We start from the raw sequence: 15,669 nt of genomic DNA, 5'->3' as shown, positions 1-15,669 counted from the left end.
ATTAAGAGTTGATATATTTACGGTAGATAATTTACAAAATATCTTCATGAAACAATATTTACTTAATATCCCAATGATTTTTGGCATGTAAGAAAAATCAATAATTGTGACCCATACACAGTATTGTTGGCTATTGCTTCAAATATACCTGTGCTATATCTTACTGCTTCTGTGCTCCAGGCTCACATTAGTCTCGCAACACGCACGTCTCCAGGAAATCCTGTAGAATTCGACCAACCTGATGATGAAACTCATGAAGTGTTTCCACTTTTGTGTGTCGTATGCATCAGACGTTCAGCTGACGGTCCGAGACTGAGACGAGGGTCATGTTTGCTGTTCTCACTGAAGAACGTGTCACAACCTCTTGTCATGTCAAAGTCTTGTGTTTCCCAGGTTAGTGCTTATGGTTATAGTAAGGGTTAGATAGATAGTAAAAAAAAAAAAGGAAAAAGAAATAAAAGTGATCCATCTGTCATTCAGTGTTATTGTAGACGTGGTGTGTCATGTGACAAGCCTGATGCGTCGCCATGGAAACAGTAAGGGGAACGTTCTAAAATACCAGGGGGCAGGGTTTCATATTTTACTGAAGCACCCCTGGGCGCCAAATATTTTAAACTCACACTGAAAAGGTTAATGAAATGTGCGTTATTAAGAAGAAAGTCGACTTTAGCCCACTAATTCCATTAGAGTATTGCTTTATTCTATACAGTCAGGCTTCTATTCTTATAGAAGCTTCTATTCTTATTACGAGGAAGTCGTGGCCTAATGGTTAGAGGGTTGGACTCCCAATCGAAGAGTTGTGGGTTCTAGTCTCGGGCCGGATGGAATTGTGGGTGGGGGGAGTGCATGTACAGTTCTCTCTCCACCTTCAATACCACGACTTAGGTGCCCTTGAGCAAGGCATCGGACCCCCAACTGCTCCCGGGCGCCGCAGCATAAATGGCTGCCCACTGCTCCGGGTGTGTGCTCACAGTGTGTGTGTGTGTGTGTGTTCACTGCTCTGTGTGTGTGCATTTCGGATGGGTTAAATGCAGAGCACAAATTCTGAGTATGGGTCACCATACTTGGCTGAATGTCACTTCACTTTTTTTTTTTTTTTATTAGGGCCTTCTTCTTCTTCACTTTTGAATGTGTGTATGACAGAATTGCTTGATAGCACCACCTGTAAAATTTCAATGGAGTGCACCTCGAGCTACATTTTACATAGATGCATGAAAATGAGTCCACACATGTGACCATGGCCATAGCCAGGCTTTGAAAATGAACGAGGTCCAGGTGGTTTCTATAATTACCCCTATATTTACATTTACATTCTGTTATTCATTTCGGTATTGGTTTAAAGATCCTTACAGAGCCCACTATAAGCCCATAGGTGCATTCATGGTTGAATCCTGGTGCAAGCCCACTTTAAACCCCTTTAAGCAGGTGGGGCCCAAATGGGTCTGTCATGAATTGCTCAGTTAAGATCCCACATAACGCCCTTATAGATCCCTCTTAAAGCCCATCTGGGCATCCACGGCTGGATCCTGGGTGCAAACCCAATTTAGACCCATTTGGGCAGGTGAGGCCCAAATTAGTCTGACATGAATTGCACAATTAAGACCCATGCAGTACCCTTACAGGTCCTATTTAGTATGTCTGGGCTTCCACGGCTTGCCCCAATGTGGATCCTGGGTGCAAGCCCATAATGGTGCCCACATTTGCCGCCCATGTATTCCTCATCTGGACCCCACATGTCATTGCTGGCTTGAGTGTAGTGTTAACTGTAAGTATGTCTAATAGTACACTGTGTGAACTGACTATATGTATTTGCATATTGCACATTTTCACCTGTTGAAGTCTGTATGGTTATATGTTAAATGTTTCTGCAATTTCTGGAGCAAGCTCATAAGAATTTCACTCACAAAGGCACACGTGCTGTGGTGATGTGACAATAAAGATGTGACTTGACTTATTTCAGTTATAATCATACGCCACCTGCTGGCAACAGGAAATGACTAGTTTTAAACTAACTTAATCATGCAATGTCTGATCTTCCTCAAACTACACATTTGGTGAGAGTCCTGGGCTGAAGACATTTATATGACAATATTCGGTTTTAATCATAGCTCCACCTGTTGGCAGCAGGAAATTTGGCACAAATATTTACATTTTATAAGCATATTTTCCAATGTTCGCTGTTCTCCTATGGTCACTGGGTGGCGCTGAGCCCGGGTGTGAGGGCCCTTTCATTGCTGCATGCAGCTTTAATATCCAATAAGCATATTGACAGGTTTTGTTTATTTATTTATTCTTTAATTTGTGTTACTCCCCTCACCGTCTACAATTATTCATTAGCTCCTCTGATTCTCCTTTAATTGTGGCAGTTTACCTGCTGGTCTATTTTTAAAAGTAAACTTTAAAGGAGCCCAGAGGTTTCCAGAGGCACAAACATTACACTCGAGCGGTCAACGGTTTAATAAGCTTTACTCATCCTCCATACTGTTACAGTCATGTGACCATGAGGCCTTCAAAACACATCTGGCTTTCATAACATTTAGAAAACTTCTGCAAATGTCTTCTATAGGATAAATATAATATTTAATCAATATTACCAAGAGAAAAGTCAAGCAGCACTGGCATCGTCTCACTATAAAGCAGCATTTCAACACTCAGTCTGTAGATCAGAGGAAGTGAACACACACAGGAAGAGCTGAGAGTATTTAAAGAAAGAGTTGAGAGAATATAATGAAGAGGAAGACTGACAGAAAGAGAAGATGGCTGATAAGTGTCACTTGTGTCTGCTGGGACTGATCTTTCTCTCTTCACTTCTCACAGGTAAAGACATCTGTGTTTTCTCTTCAAGACAGTTAGTGAATTAATCTGAGAAAGAGTTCATCTGAACATGATGAGTTTATTATTGTGTTACAAACAGAACATACTGGATTATTCCTGAACGCACTGAAACTAGACGCTTTCACACTCAAACATCTGATGCTGAATTATCTTCATGTTAAGAGTGTGTTTGTGATTCGAACAGCTCTCTGATCAAGAAAAACATTATTCTGGATAAATGTAAATGCAATTAATTTAACAGAGTGTGTTTGCATTAAACTTCTGACTTGCCCCTTTCTTATTTATTTCTGTTGTTATTCTTGTTCTGCTGTAGTTTGCCTAAACCTTACAAAAAGTTCTGTCACTGACACTTGTACATTTGAGAAATAATACGGGAAACTTGAACTATATTACCATTCAGTGTGTGTGTGTGTGTGTGTGTGTGTGTGTGTTTAATAGAAATGAATGCATTTATTAAGCAAATAGGCATTCAATTGAAAGTAAAAAACTTTCTAATGTTACAAAAGATTATATTTCAAGTAAATGCTGTTCTTTTGAACATTATAATTCATCAAATAAGTGTTTTTACCACTGATAATAATAGAAAACATTATTAATAACTGAGCACCAATAATAATCAATCAGCATATTATAAAGATTTATCAAGGATCATGTGACACTGAAGACTGGAGAAATGATGCTGAAGATACACAGGAATATCTCATCTCATTTCACATTTTAATACTATAAATATTTTATTCTGGAGAATGTGTTTGCATTAAAGGGTTAGTTCACCTAAAACTGAAAATTAGAAAGAAGAAAGTCAAACACACTGAGGATGTCTCGAGGGTGAGTAAAACACGGGCTTATTAAAATTTTTGGGTGAACTGTTTAAATGAGGAAAAAGACTGCGTGATCTGAATCTTTTAATGATGGTGTGTTTATGTCTTCATTTATTAATATATAGAATAATAATCACTCTAATAATAGTATAATTCTTGTGTTTCAGGTCTCAGTGGAGTGGATGATGCTCATGTGTTCATCAGTTCTGGTGAAGATGTCCGTCTGCCCTGTAATAAAGATCTTCCTGGCTGTAACTCAACTACATGGAACTATAACAGATTCAGTTATTCACCAGCAGTTGAACTGTTTGCTGGAGGGAGAAAGAGGACAGACACAGAGAGACATGAGAGACTGAGTCTGGGGTCTGACTGCTCTCTGAACATCAAGAGAGTCACAAAAGAAGATTGTGGATCTTACATCTGCCAACAATATGTGAATGGACAACAACAAGGAACTAATGCTCGTGTTTATCTGCATGTTCTTCATGGTAATTTTATGATCAAATGATCAATTTAAAAAGTTAATTCTACATTTATCTTCTTGTGATGATTGAAGAGTGTGTGATGTGTGTGTTATTCTGTGTTTCAGTCTCTTCATCTGAGATCAGTGCAGGCCGCTCTGTGACTCTCTTCTGTCAGTTGTATTCATATTCATCATCTGCTCGAGTCTCTTGTGATGATTGGATCCGTTCTGAGCGAATCGATCTGTTCTGGGTGAATCAGGCTGGTGTTAAACTGACAAACTCAGACTCCAGATATCAGATATCAGCTCCAGATCACTGTATCATCTCTCTGAAGAAAACAATCCTGAATGAAGATCACAACAGAGAGTGGAGATGTAATATTACTCACAGAGATCAAGTCCAGACCTCAGTCTCATACACTGTCAAGATCTCAGGTGAGAAAACAATCTCATGATCAGATGTAGAAGAGTCTTAGATGTGCTAATATAATGATAGATAATGATAGAGTCATCTTGTGTTAAGTGATTGAAATATGATCGTCATGTTCTATGATGAATCTGAACTAACATCATCTTTACAGATCAAACTAAAAGAGTAACAGCATTGACTCCAGCAGAAACGTCTACACAAGGTACAGTCACAGATTAACTTTCACTGTTGTGAGTTTTATTGAATACTCTTGACAATATTCAATCAGTTAAACTGAAAGAGCAGATTCACAGAAATAAAGAAATGAAAATGAAGAGTTATATCTGTTTTGTAAGTCGAGTCTAATGTTGATTTATTCTGTTGAAGTTTCTGTGGTTTCCATCCATTGTGCTGAAGAGCAAAGCTCATGGTTTGGTTGTTTCTTCATGCAGTGAACACAGATGCAATGATAAACTGTTTTATTTGTTCACTACATGTGATCTGCAGATGATCAGCTGCATGATTTAATTGAAGTCTATGATTCGCTGGTCTTAAAGAACTTTCTTTCTTTTCTGCCTCTATGAAAGTGCATATATAATGTTGCCTTGTTTCTCTAAAGTTGCTCTCTTTCTTGTTTTAAATCCATCCAAAACCCATGGGTTGCGTGTGAAACACATTAGGCTTTAATTAATATACATTTATTATGAAATCCATGTAAATTTTTACCACGAACAATGTCATTTTAATTCAGCGCATGCAGCACAGCAAAAATAGACTCGGTGCGTAAACGATCGCTGCACTGCTCCTGGAACGCACTGACGGACTGCAACCGCGTGCGATGTGAACGCGTTAACATGGGTGCGTATAAAAATATCCAATGCATACGCACTGCAGACGGAGTATGTGTGAAACGGGCGTAAGGCAGTGTTTGTGAGCTCAGAAAACCTTTCCTCTGCCGCTCTTAGCGCCTCCTTCTGGAAGAAAATGAACTCGTGGAGTGCCGCCACCAATTCAGTGCAAGGCTGTGGGGAAACACTGCTAGGCCAAAATGAACCCAAATTGAGCTAGGCATTAAACCTACAAATATTGTTAATTTTAAAAATCACGTTTACACACAAATAATAATTATCAAAAGGAAAATGTTTAAAACAAGAGAAAAGTAAAAAAGTAACATGTAAGAAAAAAATTAATAAAGCATTGAACATGTAAGATCAAATTGGACTTTGTTCAATTGTATATATTGTATAAAAATATACGAAAACACTATTATACAATAAATGTACAATTAGTTAGGTTCTTTACCAACTATTCTGGCATGACAGTACACAAATAAACCACAACATTTACATTGATATTATAACATTTAACAGACGCATGTGTGTGTGTGTGTGTGTGTGTGTGTGTGTGTGTGTGTGTGTGTGTGTGTGAAAGAATGTGATCATGTGTATGAATGACAGAGTGTAAACTCCATTTCTAACACAGAACAAGCATTTAACATTGTTTTTACAAATGATGCACTTACAACACTATGTGTGGTTGTTTAATGTCTCTATCTACCGCAGGGCTCTAGAATGCTATCAGTGTTGGGGGTAATGAGTTACAAAGTAACGGATTACAGTAACTATATTACTTTTTTTGGTAACGAAGTACGCATTACACTAATAATATTGGTAACTACACTACTTTACTAGACTATAGTAACACGCTTTCCTGCGTTACACATGCCGTGGTTGCCTGTGTGTAAAGTTCTGGGCCTAGTTTACCTATAACGATTGATCTTAGCGAAAACAAAGTAAAAGTAAAGTCTGTCATAAGTGCATGAATACAAACACACAATAACACATTTGCATGAGAAAACTCTCCAAAAAAGCACAGAAAACACACGACAGAGTACTTAGACCAAAAAAAAAAAAAAAAAAAAAAAAAAAAAAAAAAAAACAAGGATGAAACAGTGCTACATCTAAAGCACTGGGATTTATGTCTTGCGATGTCCCGGTAAACTCGATTCTGACACAGATTACAGTCAATGGATCGATCATGTATATTATGTATACTAAGTAAATCATTATATAATTATACAGTTCATAAAGATAGTTGCACTATTTTTTTCTGTTGTCATGCTGGAATTTCACCATAGCTTGGAGCTCATCCATCTTTTTACGCAAAGACTGCACATTCGTTAACAAAATTATAGGGAGAGGAGTTTTAGAAAGAATTAGTTTTTTTTTTTCATTTTCTGACGAACACCTCCTTTCCGTCCTCTCTTTCGAAATTTAAATATAGAGCCATTTTGTCGCGAGCGATTTTGTTTTTGTCCAACTGCAACAGGTGAAAAACTTCCCAAATCAGGATAGCCAAATCCCGCGGGTTGTTTCACGTTGTTAGGCTTGTACCATCGTAAAAGAAACTCCCGGGAATATTGGATTCGTACCGACTCCTGAGGTGATTCAAACACACACAAACTCAGGTGGATCAAAGTCAGTGAAACAATAATCCCCATTTCCTCCACCAAGCCTCTCCTTTTCCAGTTATTCAGTAGGGTATAGTATAAATATCTCCGTCCTTCAGTGTTGGGAAAAAAAAAAATATATATATATATATATATATATATATACATATATATATAAAACCTTTTTTTTTTTTTTTTGTATAGATCTACAGAAACAAAAAACAAACATTTTACTCTTAGTAAAAACAACAACAACTGATAACTGATAACATGACATTATGAAGTTTACTTGCCTTAAACTGCTACTTGCCTTATCTTTCTGCTGAGAAAACCACCTCCTCACACAAGCAGACTTCTGTCCCCTTAACTCCAGTTAGTTTGAGTTCTGCAAAGAGGGACATCAATCGTTTCAATAAAATATGAACATGTGATCACACTGTTGTTGCATCAAAATGTGAAGTAAACAGGAAGGACACAACAGAAACATTAATTTTCTAAAAAAAAATGAAGTTATCTTGTCTCTGGATTTCAACATCTACAGAAACAAACATTATTTTAGTCTTAGTAAAAATAAAGCTAACTTGATGTTATTCTGAAGTTTACCCTCCTTAAACCCGTCTGTCCCTCTCTTCAGAAGAACAGCTCCTCCTCCTCACACAGTCTGCGACTCTCACACAAACAGCTTCTGTGTCTTTAACTCTCGGCGCTGGGACAATGACGACACGAGCTAGACAAGTCTGAAATATTACATGTAATAAGTATATTAACATACTTTTAACAGTTATCACTTCAACAGCCTCAACATAATTATGCTCGTCTTTACTACACAATGCTGTTTCCTTTAGGAGACTAACGTGCATTCAGTGGTAACACTTTAGAATACTGTTTCTTACTTACTACATAACTAATAAGGAATTATTGAAGAACTAACAGGTGATTATTCATTAACACTTAACTCACTACTGTTAACTACTAAGAAAGATGTGTTAACTAATCAGTATGTAATATAATTTTATGATTGTTTTAAGTAACAGTTAACTAATCAGTAATTAATATATTCTGTGAAACCTCCTGAAGAACTACTATTAATTATATACTAGTTAAGGTTCAAGAAAAATAACTATGAAGTAACTACTAATGAACAGTTTTACGCAAATAATCACTATAATAATCAGGCTGTGGCCCACAAATCAAGTACTGGAGTAAAAGTACAGATACCCCAATTAAATATTACTCCAGTAAAAATAAAAAGTAGGCCTATTCATTTTCAAAATTACTTGAGTAAAAGGACAAGTACAAAGAACTACTACGGTAGCAACTTTGTTACAGCCCACTTATTAGCTTATAATGGAAATGAAATATGGATTTTGTTTGCTTCTAAATGTTTAACTTTTGATTATGAAATGTTTGTTAAATTAGTTAGAATGTGGGCAGTATACATGTTAAAATGGAATAAAATATGCTGTATTAAGAAATGTTCTCATCTGAAATAACCAAGATTTCAGTCAAAATGATGTAGTTTATTATTATTTACTAATAGGTTCACTTTAGAATTCTGTTTCAGGTTCTAAGTAAATCCTGCAAAATTATCTGATAATTCTTTATTAGTTACTATTGTGTTCCCTATGTTTTCACTTTAGAATACTGTTTCAGGTTCTAAGTAATTCCTGCAGAATTAGCTAATAATTCTTTATTAATTACTACTGGGTTCTCAACATTTTCACTTTAGAATAGGCCTAATGTTTCAGGTTCAAAATAAGTCCTGCAGAATTATTTGTTCATTAATTATTAATTACTAATGGGTTCCCTATGTTTTCACTTTAGAATACTGTTTCAGATTCTAAGTAATTCTTCAGGAATTATCTGATAATTCTTTATTAATTACTAATGGTAACCCAACATTTTCACTTTAGAATAGGCCTAATGTTTCAGGTTCAAAATAAGTCCTGCAGATTTATTTATTCATTAATTATTAATTACTAATGGGTTGCCCATGTTTTCACTTTAGAATACTGTTTCAGATTCTAAGTAATTATTCAGGAATTATCTGATAATTATTTATTAATTACTAATGGGTTCCCAACATTTTCACTTTAGAATAGGCCTAATGTTTCAGGTTCAAAATAAGTCCTGCAGAATTATTTTATAATTCTTTATTAATTACAAATTGGATACCTGTATTATCACTTTCCCGCAGGCTTTGCTTTGCCTGTTTCAGATTCTAAGTAATTATTCAGGAATTATCTGATAATTATTTATTAATTACTAATGGGTTCCCAATATTTTCACTTTAGAATAGGCCTAATGTTTCAGGTTCAAAATAAGTCCTGCAGAATTATTTTATAATTCTTTATTAATTACAAATTGGATACCTGTATTATCACTTTTCCGCAGGCTTTGCCTTACATAAAGAAATTTAATGAATGATAATTTATATAAAATATAAAAACTAAGGTAAGTTATCGCAAGGTACTGGGGTCATGGTAGGGTTCCTATTGGAAGCTGATTTCTTACAAAACACTCACAAAACAATTCACTACATAGGCAAAACCTCTATAAAATGTATTACATTTATTAATATTGCATTTTTATACTACTACTACTATTGCTAATAAAATTTATATGAAAGGGTCACAATTCAATGTAATTGTTTAAAACTGTTCATTAGTAGTTACTTCATAGTTATTTTTCTTGAATCTTAACTAGTAGATAATTAATAGTAGTTCTTCAGGAGGTATGACAGAATACATTAGTTATTGATTAGCTAACTGTTACTTAACATAGTCATAAAATTATATTACATACTGATTAGTTAACACATCTTTCTTAGTAGTTAACAGTAGTGAGTTAAGTGTTAATGAATAATCACCTGTTAGTTCTTCAATAATTCCTTATTAGTTATGTAGTAAGTAAGAAACAGTATTCTAAAGTGTTACCCATTCAGTTTAACCGCAAAAAAAAAATGAGTGTGACCGTAACCATAACCGTCTATTAACGCCTCAAAAAGTGCAGATAAAGTAGAATCTTATGTAAATATGACATAAGACATTCACGACCGTTATATTAAAAGTACCTCTTCCGTTCAGTAACATTAAATGAGGTTGTTAAGTCTTCCGTTTCTGAGGCGAAAACATTTTTTATATAACGTTAAGCTCCTTTGTTTCCGCCTTTCATAAAACCTTCCGCCTTTCATACAACTGGGTAAACAAAACGATTACTTTACACTTTGGATCTTTACTTAGCATTATGTCTTTCACTCGCTTCTCGCTTCTTTCACGCTGAGAAAATGGCGGCTGCTCGCACTGGAGACGTACGATCTTAACCTTAAGTGCGTGCTCTCCTTCACGTCCATGTTCCCAACCCAGCCCCGCTGGATTATAGAAGAGACAAGTTTTGAACCCAAAGTTGGGTTAAAACAACCCAAAGTCCTATCCAATGGTCTCAACCCAGCATTTGGGTTGAAAAAACAACCCAGCGTTTTTTTAAGAATGTTGAGTTAACAGATATGATGTTTCTATTCCAGCACTAGAATTCTTCTAGACTCTTTTAGAAACTGATTGTCATCTGCATTAGAGACGGTTTGATCATAACTGTTCTCATGTCATTATTTTTCAGATGTCAGAAGAAAGACTGATGACTCTGTGGTGAGTTTTGTTGATCTATGAGTTATTAATAACCATAAACTCCACAAAAGACTGACTCTGAAATATCACACTCTTATTACTCACATTAGATCAGGACAAGTTAGTGTAATTCTACTGTTTCTGCTCTAAAGCTCACAGATAGAAAGAAATATAAAGGAAACAATGACGCAATCAACATTTCAATTCGTCCTGCTCACAGTGAACAGTATGATTAATCTTCAGTTATTAATGTTTATTTTCGTATTTGGTTATATTTAACAGTTATTCCTGTCATCACCTTTTTATTTCATCATGTTTGTGTGATAGATTTTGACTGAACCTGAAGTTTTTACAGATATTAGATTTAAACATTTGCAGTAAAATAATGAGTCTTCACTCGTGTTTTGGTGCAGACAGATGAAGTGAATTATGGTTATTACTGCGTACAATAAATAATATATCCAAGAAGAACAAGGTGAGCAAACAGTTCTTGATCTTCCTCAACATGACCTGTATTAGTTTTATTCTTATATAAATCTGTCTTGAATTGAGCTCAAACCTCATTCTGTAATAACTGTGGGTTGAAACAGAGACTGTGATGTTGATTCAGGTTCGCTGTGATGATAAAGTGACTTACGCTTCCATCAGAGGAACAAAAGCTGGAGCTCAGGAAAACTGCAGTCAACTTTATGCCTCTGTGAACAAGAACCATCACAAATCAGACACATATGCAAATTCATATGCATTGTTAATCCTTTGATCTTTCATTTAAAAAATAACAAAGATTTATCCTATCATTGTATAATAATATTTAAAATGAGGGGGAAAATATCATTATGAAATAAACTTTTTTTTCTTTCTTTTTTTTAGCTGTAGTATGATTCGCTGTCAAAACAAAAACGCAAAGGCGGTGTCCTCAAATTGATCCCCTCTGGGACCCGGTTTAAAAAAACATTGGTTTCACTCTTCCAAAACACAGGATCCCTGAGAAGAAACACCTATCCGATAAAAAAAATTGTGCGTATTCACAGAAACGCGTCTCTGTGTGGATGGGAAAAAAAAGGAAAAAAGAAAAATTTTGGAAACCCTCAATTTTACTGTTTCCCTCTCAAACGTGATTGGATTGTGCAGGCACCAGATCCGTGTAAGTTTTGATAATTTCATTTCTTATTTAGAATGCAATAACAAGAAATGGAAAAATGGCTCATTTATTCGTTATTCCGTTAAGTTTAACAAATGGAAAATTTTATTTTGGCTCACTTTCTAATTTTTTTCATTTGAGATTAAAAAATTGTTTTGGCTTCGCACTTGAGCTGAAACACTCCTCTCATCTGATTGGTCGAATTGCTCCGCCTTCAGCGTGGTCTTTTTATTCTTTCAGACAGAATAAGAGTGCAGCACTATAATGTCTGAAACCACCACTCACTGTTAATTAGCATAATATTTGAATCAGATGTAGCTGGGCAAAGTGACCCCTTTAAACTATTTCTAGGTTACAGTATTGTATGAATATTGTCCCACTGATAAATACAGTGCAAATAGTTCTTCTAGTTTTCTTTGTTGGGTTTGAGAAAGCCAACATATATTTGAACATTATTATTATTTATTATGAGAGTGATTTGACACCGACTAGAACTTTAATGTTTAACCAAATTCAGTTCAGATCTTCGTCTGACTCGTTGCTGTATAACTGGTCAGACTTTTACCTTCTCAAAAAATCCTAGTGACTTTCATTATATAAGCAATGAAGGCCTTAACACTTAATGTCCACTAGAAAGGGCTTAAAGACTTTAGCCCTATTCGGACGGGACTAGTTTTACAGGGGGTCGTTAGAGAAATCTGCGTTTCACAGACGTACTTGGTGATTTTAATCCCGTCCGAATCTGCCACGTCTGTGTTTTTCTCACACAACCTCTGTGATAATTCCAGAGCAAATTACCTACTGTTTTTCAGCAAACTCAGTGATCCTCTGAGAAAACTAATCCCGTCCGAATGCGAATGTCTGTGATTGCCGGTGATATTTTATTTCACAACGCGTTTCCTTGTGTGTTTTGGCCAACGTGAATTACCGTAGATGCTCTTACCGCGCGGATGTTTGATATATTTGCTTAGCGGCAAATAAAACTGTTAATACCGGCTATTGTAATATCAGCATCAGGTAAGATTACTCACTTTTATGTACTCAGTTACATAATGTTTTAATTAGATTTAATAAAAAAAAAAAAAGGAAAACAAGTTAAACTAAAGGAACCACACATTAACATGGTTTTGCCATGCTAGCCATTTAGTATTTATTGTGTAATAATACTAAGGCAATCATTCTGAATTGCAGAGCGCATGATCTCTGTGACGCCCAGATGCACAAATCAGACCCTCCCACCTCTGTAATAAACACGGAGATAATCCCGTCTGAATTGGTACATGAAAATCACAGACGTCAGGTGGTAAGAATCGAAACTCAAACATAGTTTAGAAAACGAATCCCGTCCGAATAGTGCTTTTGTCTAGTTTTTCAGAGTGCGAACCATGCAACAATATTCCCTTGTCCACTAGAAAGGGCTGTTTACATCAGTTGAAATGACAAATAAATACATGAATTTCATGTGTACTGCCATGAATATCCCATATCTGTGTACAAGAATAAACTTCACACTTCAAGCTTTACAGCTACTTAAAACTTCCTATTCCCATTCCCATCCAAATTTATTTTTAAGATATAGTTTATTAACACTGGTTTATGCATTTAATGTTTGTCCATCTGGAACTTTTGTATTTTTCATCAGCTGTACATTTTAAGATGTAATAGGTGTTGATAAATCGCATGCATTGAATGTAAAGAGCTAATGTTAGGTGTCTCAGTCCTGCTCCTGGAGGGCCAGTGTCCTGTGGAGTTTAGCTACCCCAAATAAACACACCTAAGCTAAGCAAGGTATTCAGGATCAGTAGCAATGTCCAAGCAAGTGTGTTGGAGCTGAACTCTGCAGAACATGGGTTTTAAATCTATAAATGAATTTGCACAGTTGGGGGTCTGCATGCAGAGGTGTACATCATTAAGCACAATGGAAAATGTAATCTGTACAAATTTTTATATTCACAAAACATGCAAACAAAACTGCAATGTTTTACAAAACGTTTCTGCATATAAGAAGTCGTCTACGGAGGACAAAGCATAACGTATGAAAAAAAAAATAAATAAATAAATAAAAAAAAATATATATATATATATATATATATATATATATAAATAAAATATATTCATACACTATGCTATGTCCTCCATAGAGGACATGTGTCACGATCATTAGCTGGAGTGCCCATGAACTTCAGTACTTCCACTCAGGACCATTCCACCCATCAACCACCAGATGTAACCATATCTTCAGATGGACACTAGCACCTCTCATACTGTTGCACCAAACCTAACTACATCTCCCATGAGTCACTGCATCACTAACAACTTGCTACACCTGCACCTCATTCATCAGCTAATCTCCTTGCCACACCTGCACCTCATTTACACACACATGTAAGCAGCACTTACACACAGACACTTTGCGAAGTCTTGTTTAAATTCAAAAAAAAATAATGTCCTCACATGAGGCCGCAGGGTCTTTTCATTACTACTGGATCTGCCTGTTTATCCTGAGTGTCAAATGATTATTAAACAGAAACACAAAGAATGAGGTATAACACATTTTTATCATCTGCATCTGTCATGTAATGATTTTCATGAAGCTTAACTTCAGTCCAAGCAACTGCACACAGAAATAAAGATTCTTTCAAATACGTCAATGAAAGTGTACTTCTCCATGTCTAAAACCACACTGGTTCAAGAGTAATGACTGCTCACTGCCACGGTGTGTGTGTGTGTTAGTGATGTGTCATATGTGAACGAATCGTTCTTTTTGAACGAATCTTTTAAGTGAACGAATCGTTCTCGTTCACGCAATGCACTGACTCGTATTTCTCGTTCACTGAAGTTTCTCCCTCCACAGCAGCGCGGTGCTATAAGCAGCGCATGCGCAGCTCAGTGATCTGGGTAACTAAACCATTTCATCCTGTCAAAGAATTACTCAACCTTGAGCCAATAGCCTTTGAGTATGATATGTGACAGAGCATGTGATTTGTTGAATATAGTGAACGAATATGCCCTTCAATGAACTAGTTTCATATGAGTCTGAACGAGATCTAGAGATCTTATCGTTTGTGAATGAAATGACTGAACTAATACCCTTGTCGTTCATGAATGAGTTGAATGATTTACTACATCTCGTTCGTGAATGAAATGACTTAACTGGCACACATGTCGTTTGTGAATGAGTTGAATGAACGGATATGTCGTTCATGAATGAAATGAACTGGTATAGCATATCTCGTTCGTGAACAAAATGAATGAGAGTAAACTGGGTTAGTCTGCCATTTAGCATGTCAATCTCGCAAAATGCAAAGCTCAGTTACAGGTATTGTGCACATAAGCTTGTTTTGATATATAGCATGCAGAACTCCACGTTTAATCCCTGATTTATGAATGTGAATATATAATATACAAACTGTCTGACCAAACAATTAAAATTCTAATTAGGCAATAAAACCTCGTGCTTTGTTCATCTGAACAACTTAATTAGACTTTATTTATTGAATGCAATTATGCACAAGTGTGTGTGTGTGCGTGTGTGTGTGTGTGTGTGTGTGTGTATGTGTGGTGTGTGTGTGTGTGTGTGTGTGTTTGTGTGTGTGCGCGCATGATCACTACTCACAGCTATGTGTGTGTGTGTGTGTGTGTGTGTGTTAACTGCTGAGGATCAAGTGGCAAGACAGAATCCCTGACACGGAAGTCCTCAGCAAGGCAAATACCTACCTATCTACACCATGCTTGCGAAGGAACAGCTTAGATGGACTGGCCACATGACCAGAATGCCCTACGTGAGACTTCCAAAACAAGTCTTTTTTGGCAAGCTGAAAAATGGGCTCGGATTGGCCTCTTCAGCCATCTGAGCACTCATCAAAACCAAACAAAATGACAAAACGTGCCATGGTCATCATCAACTGTGATGGACGAACAAGAAGTG

At 36.2% G+C, this 15,669-nt stretch overlaps 1 protein-coding gene across 1 annotated transcript; it reads left to right on the top strand.

Moving 5' to 3' along the window:
- Positions 1 to 2,707: 2,707 nt before the first annotated feature.
- LOC113100051 (uncharacterized) lies at positions 2,708 to 10,885 on the top strand. Its single transcript, XM_026264920.1, has 5 exons — positions 2,708 to 2,817; positions 3,824 to 4,144; positions 4,246 to 4,554; positions 4,701 to 4,751; positions 10,593 to 10,885. Exons 1-5 carry the CDS (start codon positions 2,757 to 2,759, stop codon positions 10,640 to 10,642), a joined length of 792 nt encoding a protein of 263 aa, XP_026120705.1. The 5' UTR covers positions 2,708 to 2,756; the 3' UTR covers positions 10,643 to 10,885.
- Positions 10,886 to 15,669: the final 4,784 nt, after the last annotated feature.

Source organism: Carassius auratus, unplaced genomic scaffold (assembly GCF_003368295.1).
Source record: "Carassius auratus strain Wakin unplaced genomic scaffold, ASM336829v1 scaf_tig00217130, whole genome shotgun sequence".
NCBI classification, from domain to species: domain Eukaryota; kingdom Metazoa; phylum Chordata; class Actinopteri; order Cypriniformes; family Cyprinidae; genus Carassius; species Carassius auratus.
Note: the sequence above shows the minus strand (reverse complement) of the source record. Positions and strands in the feature narration are given on the sequence as shown.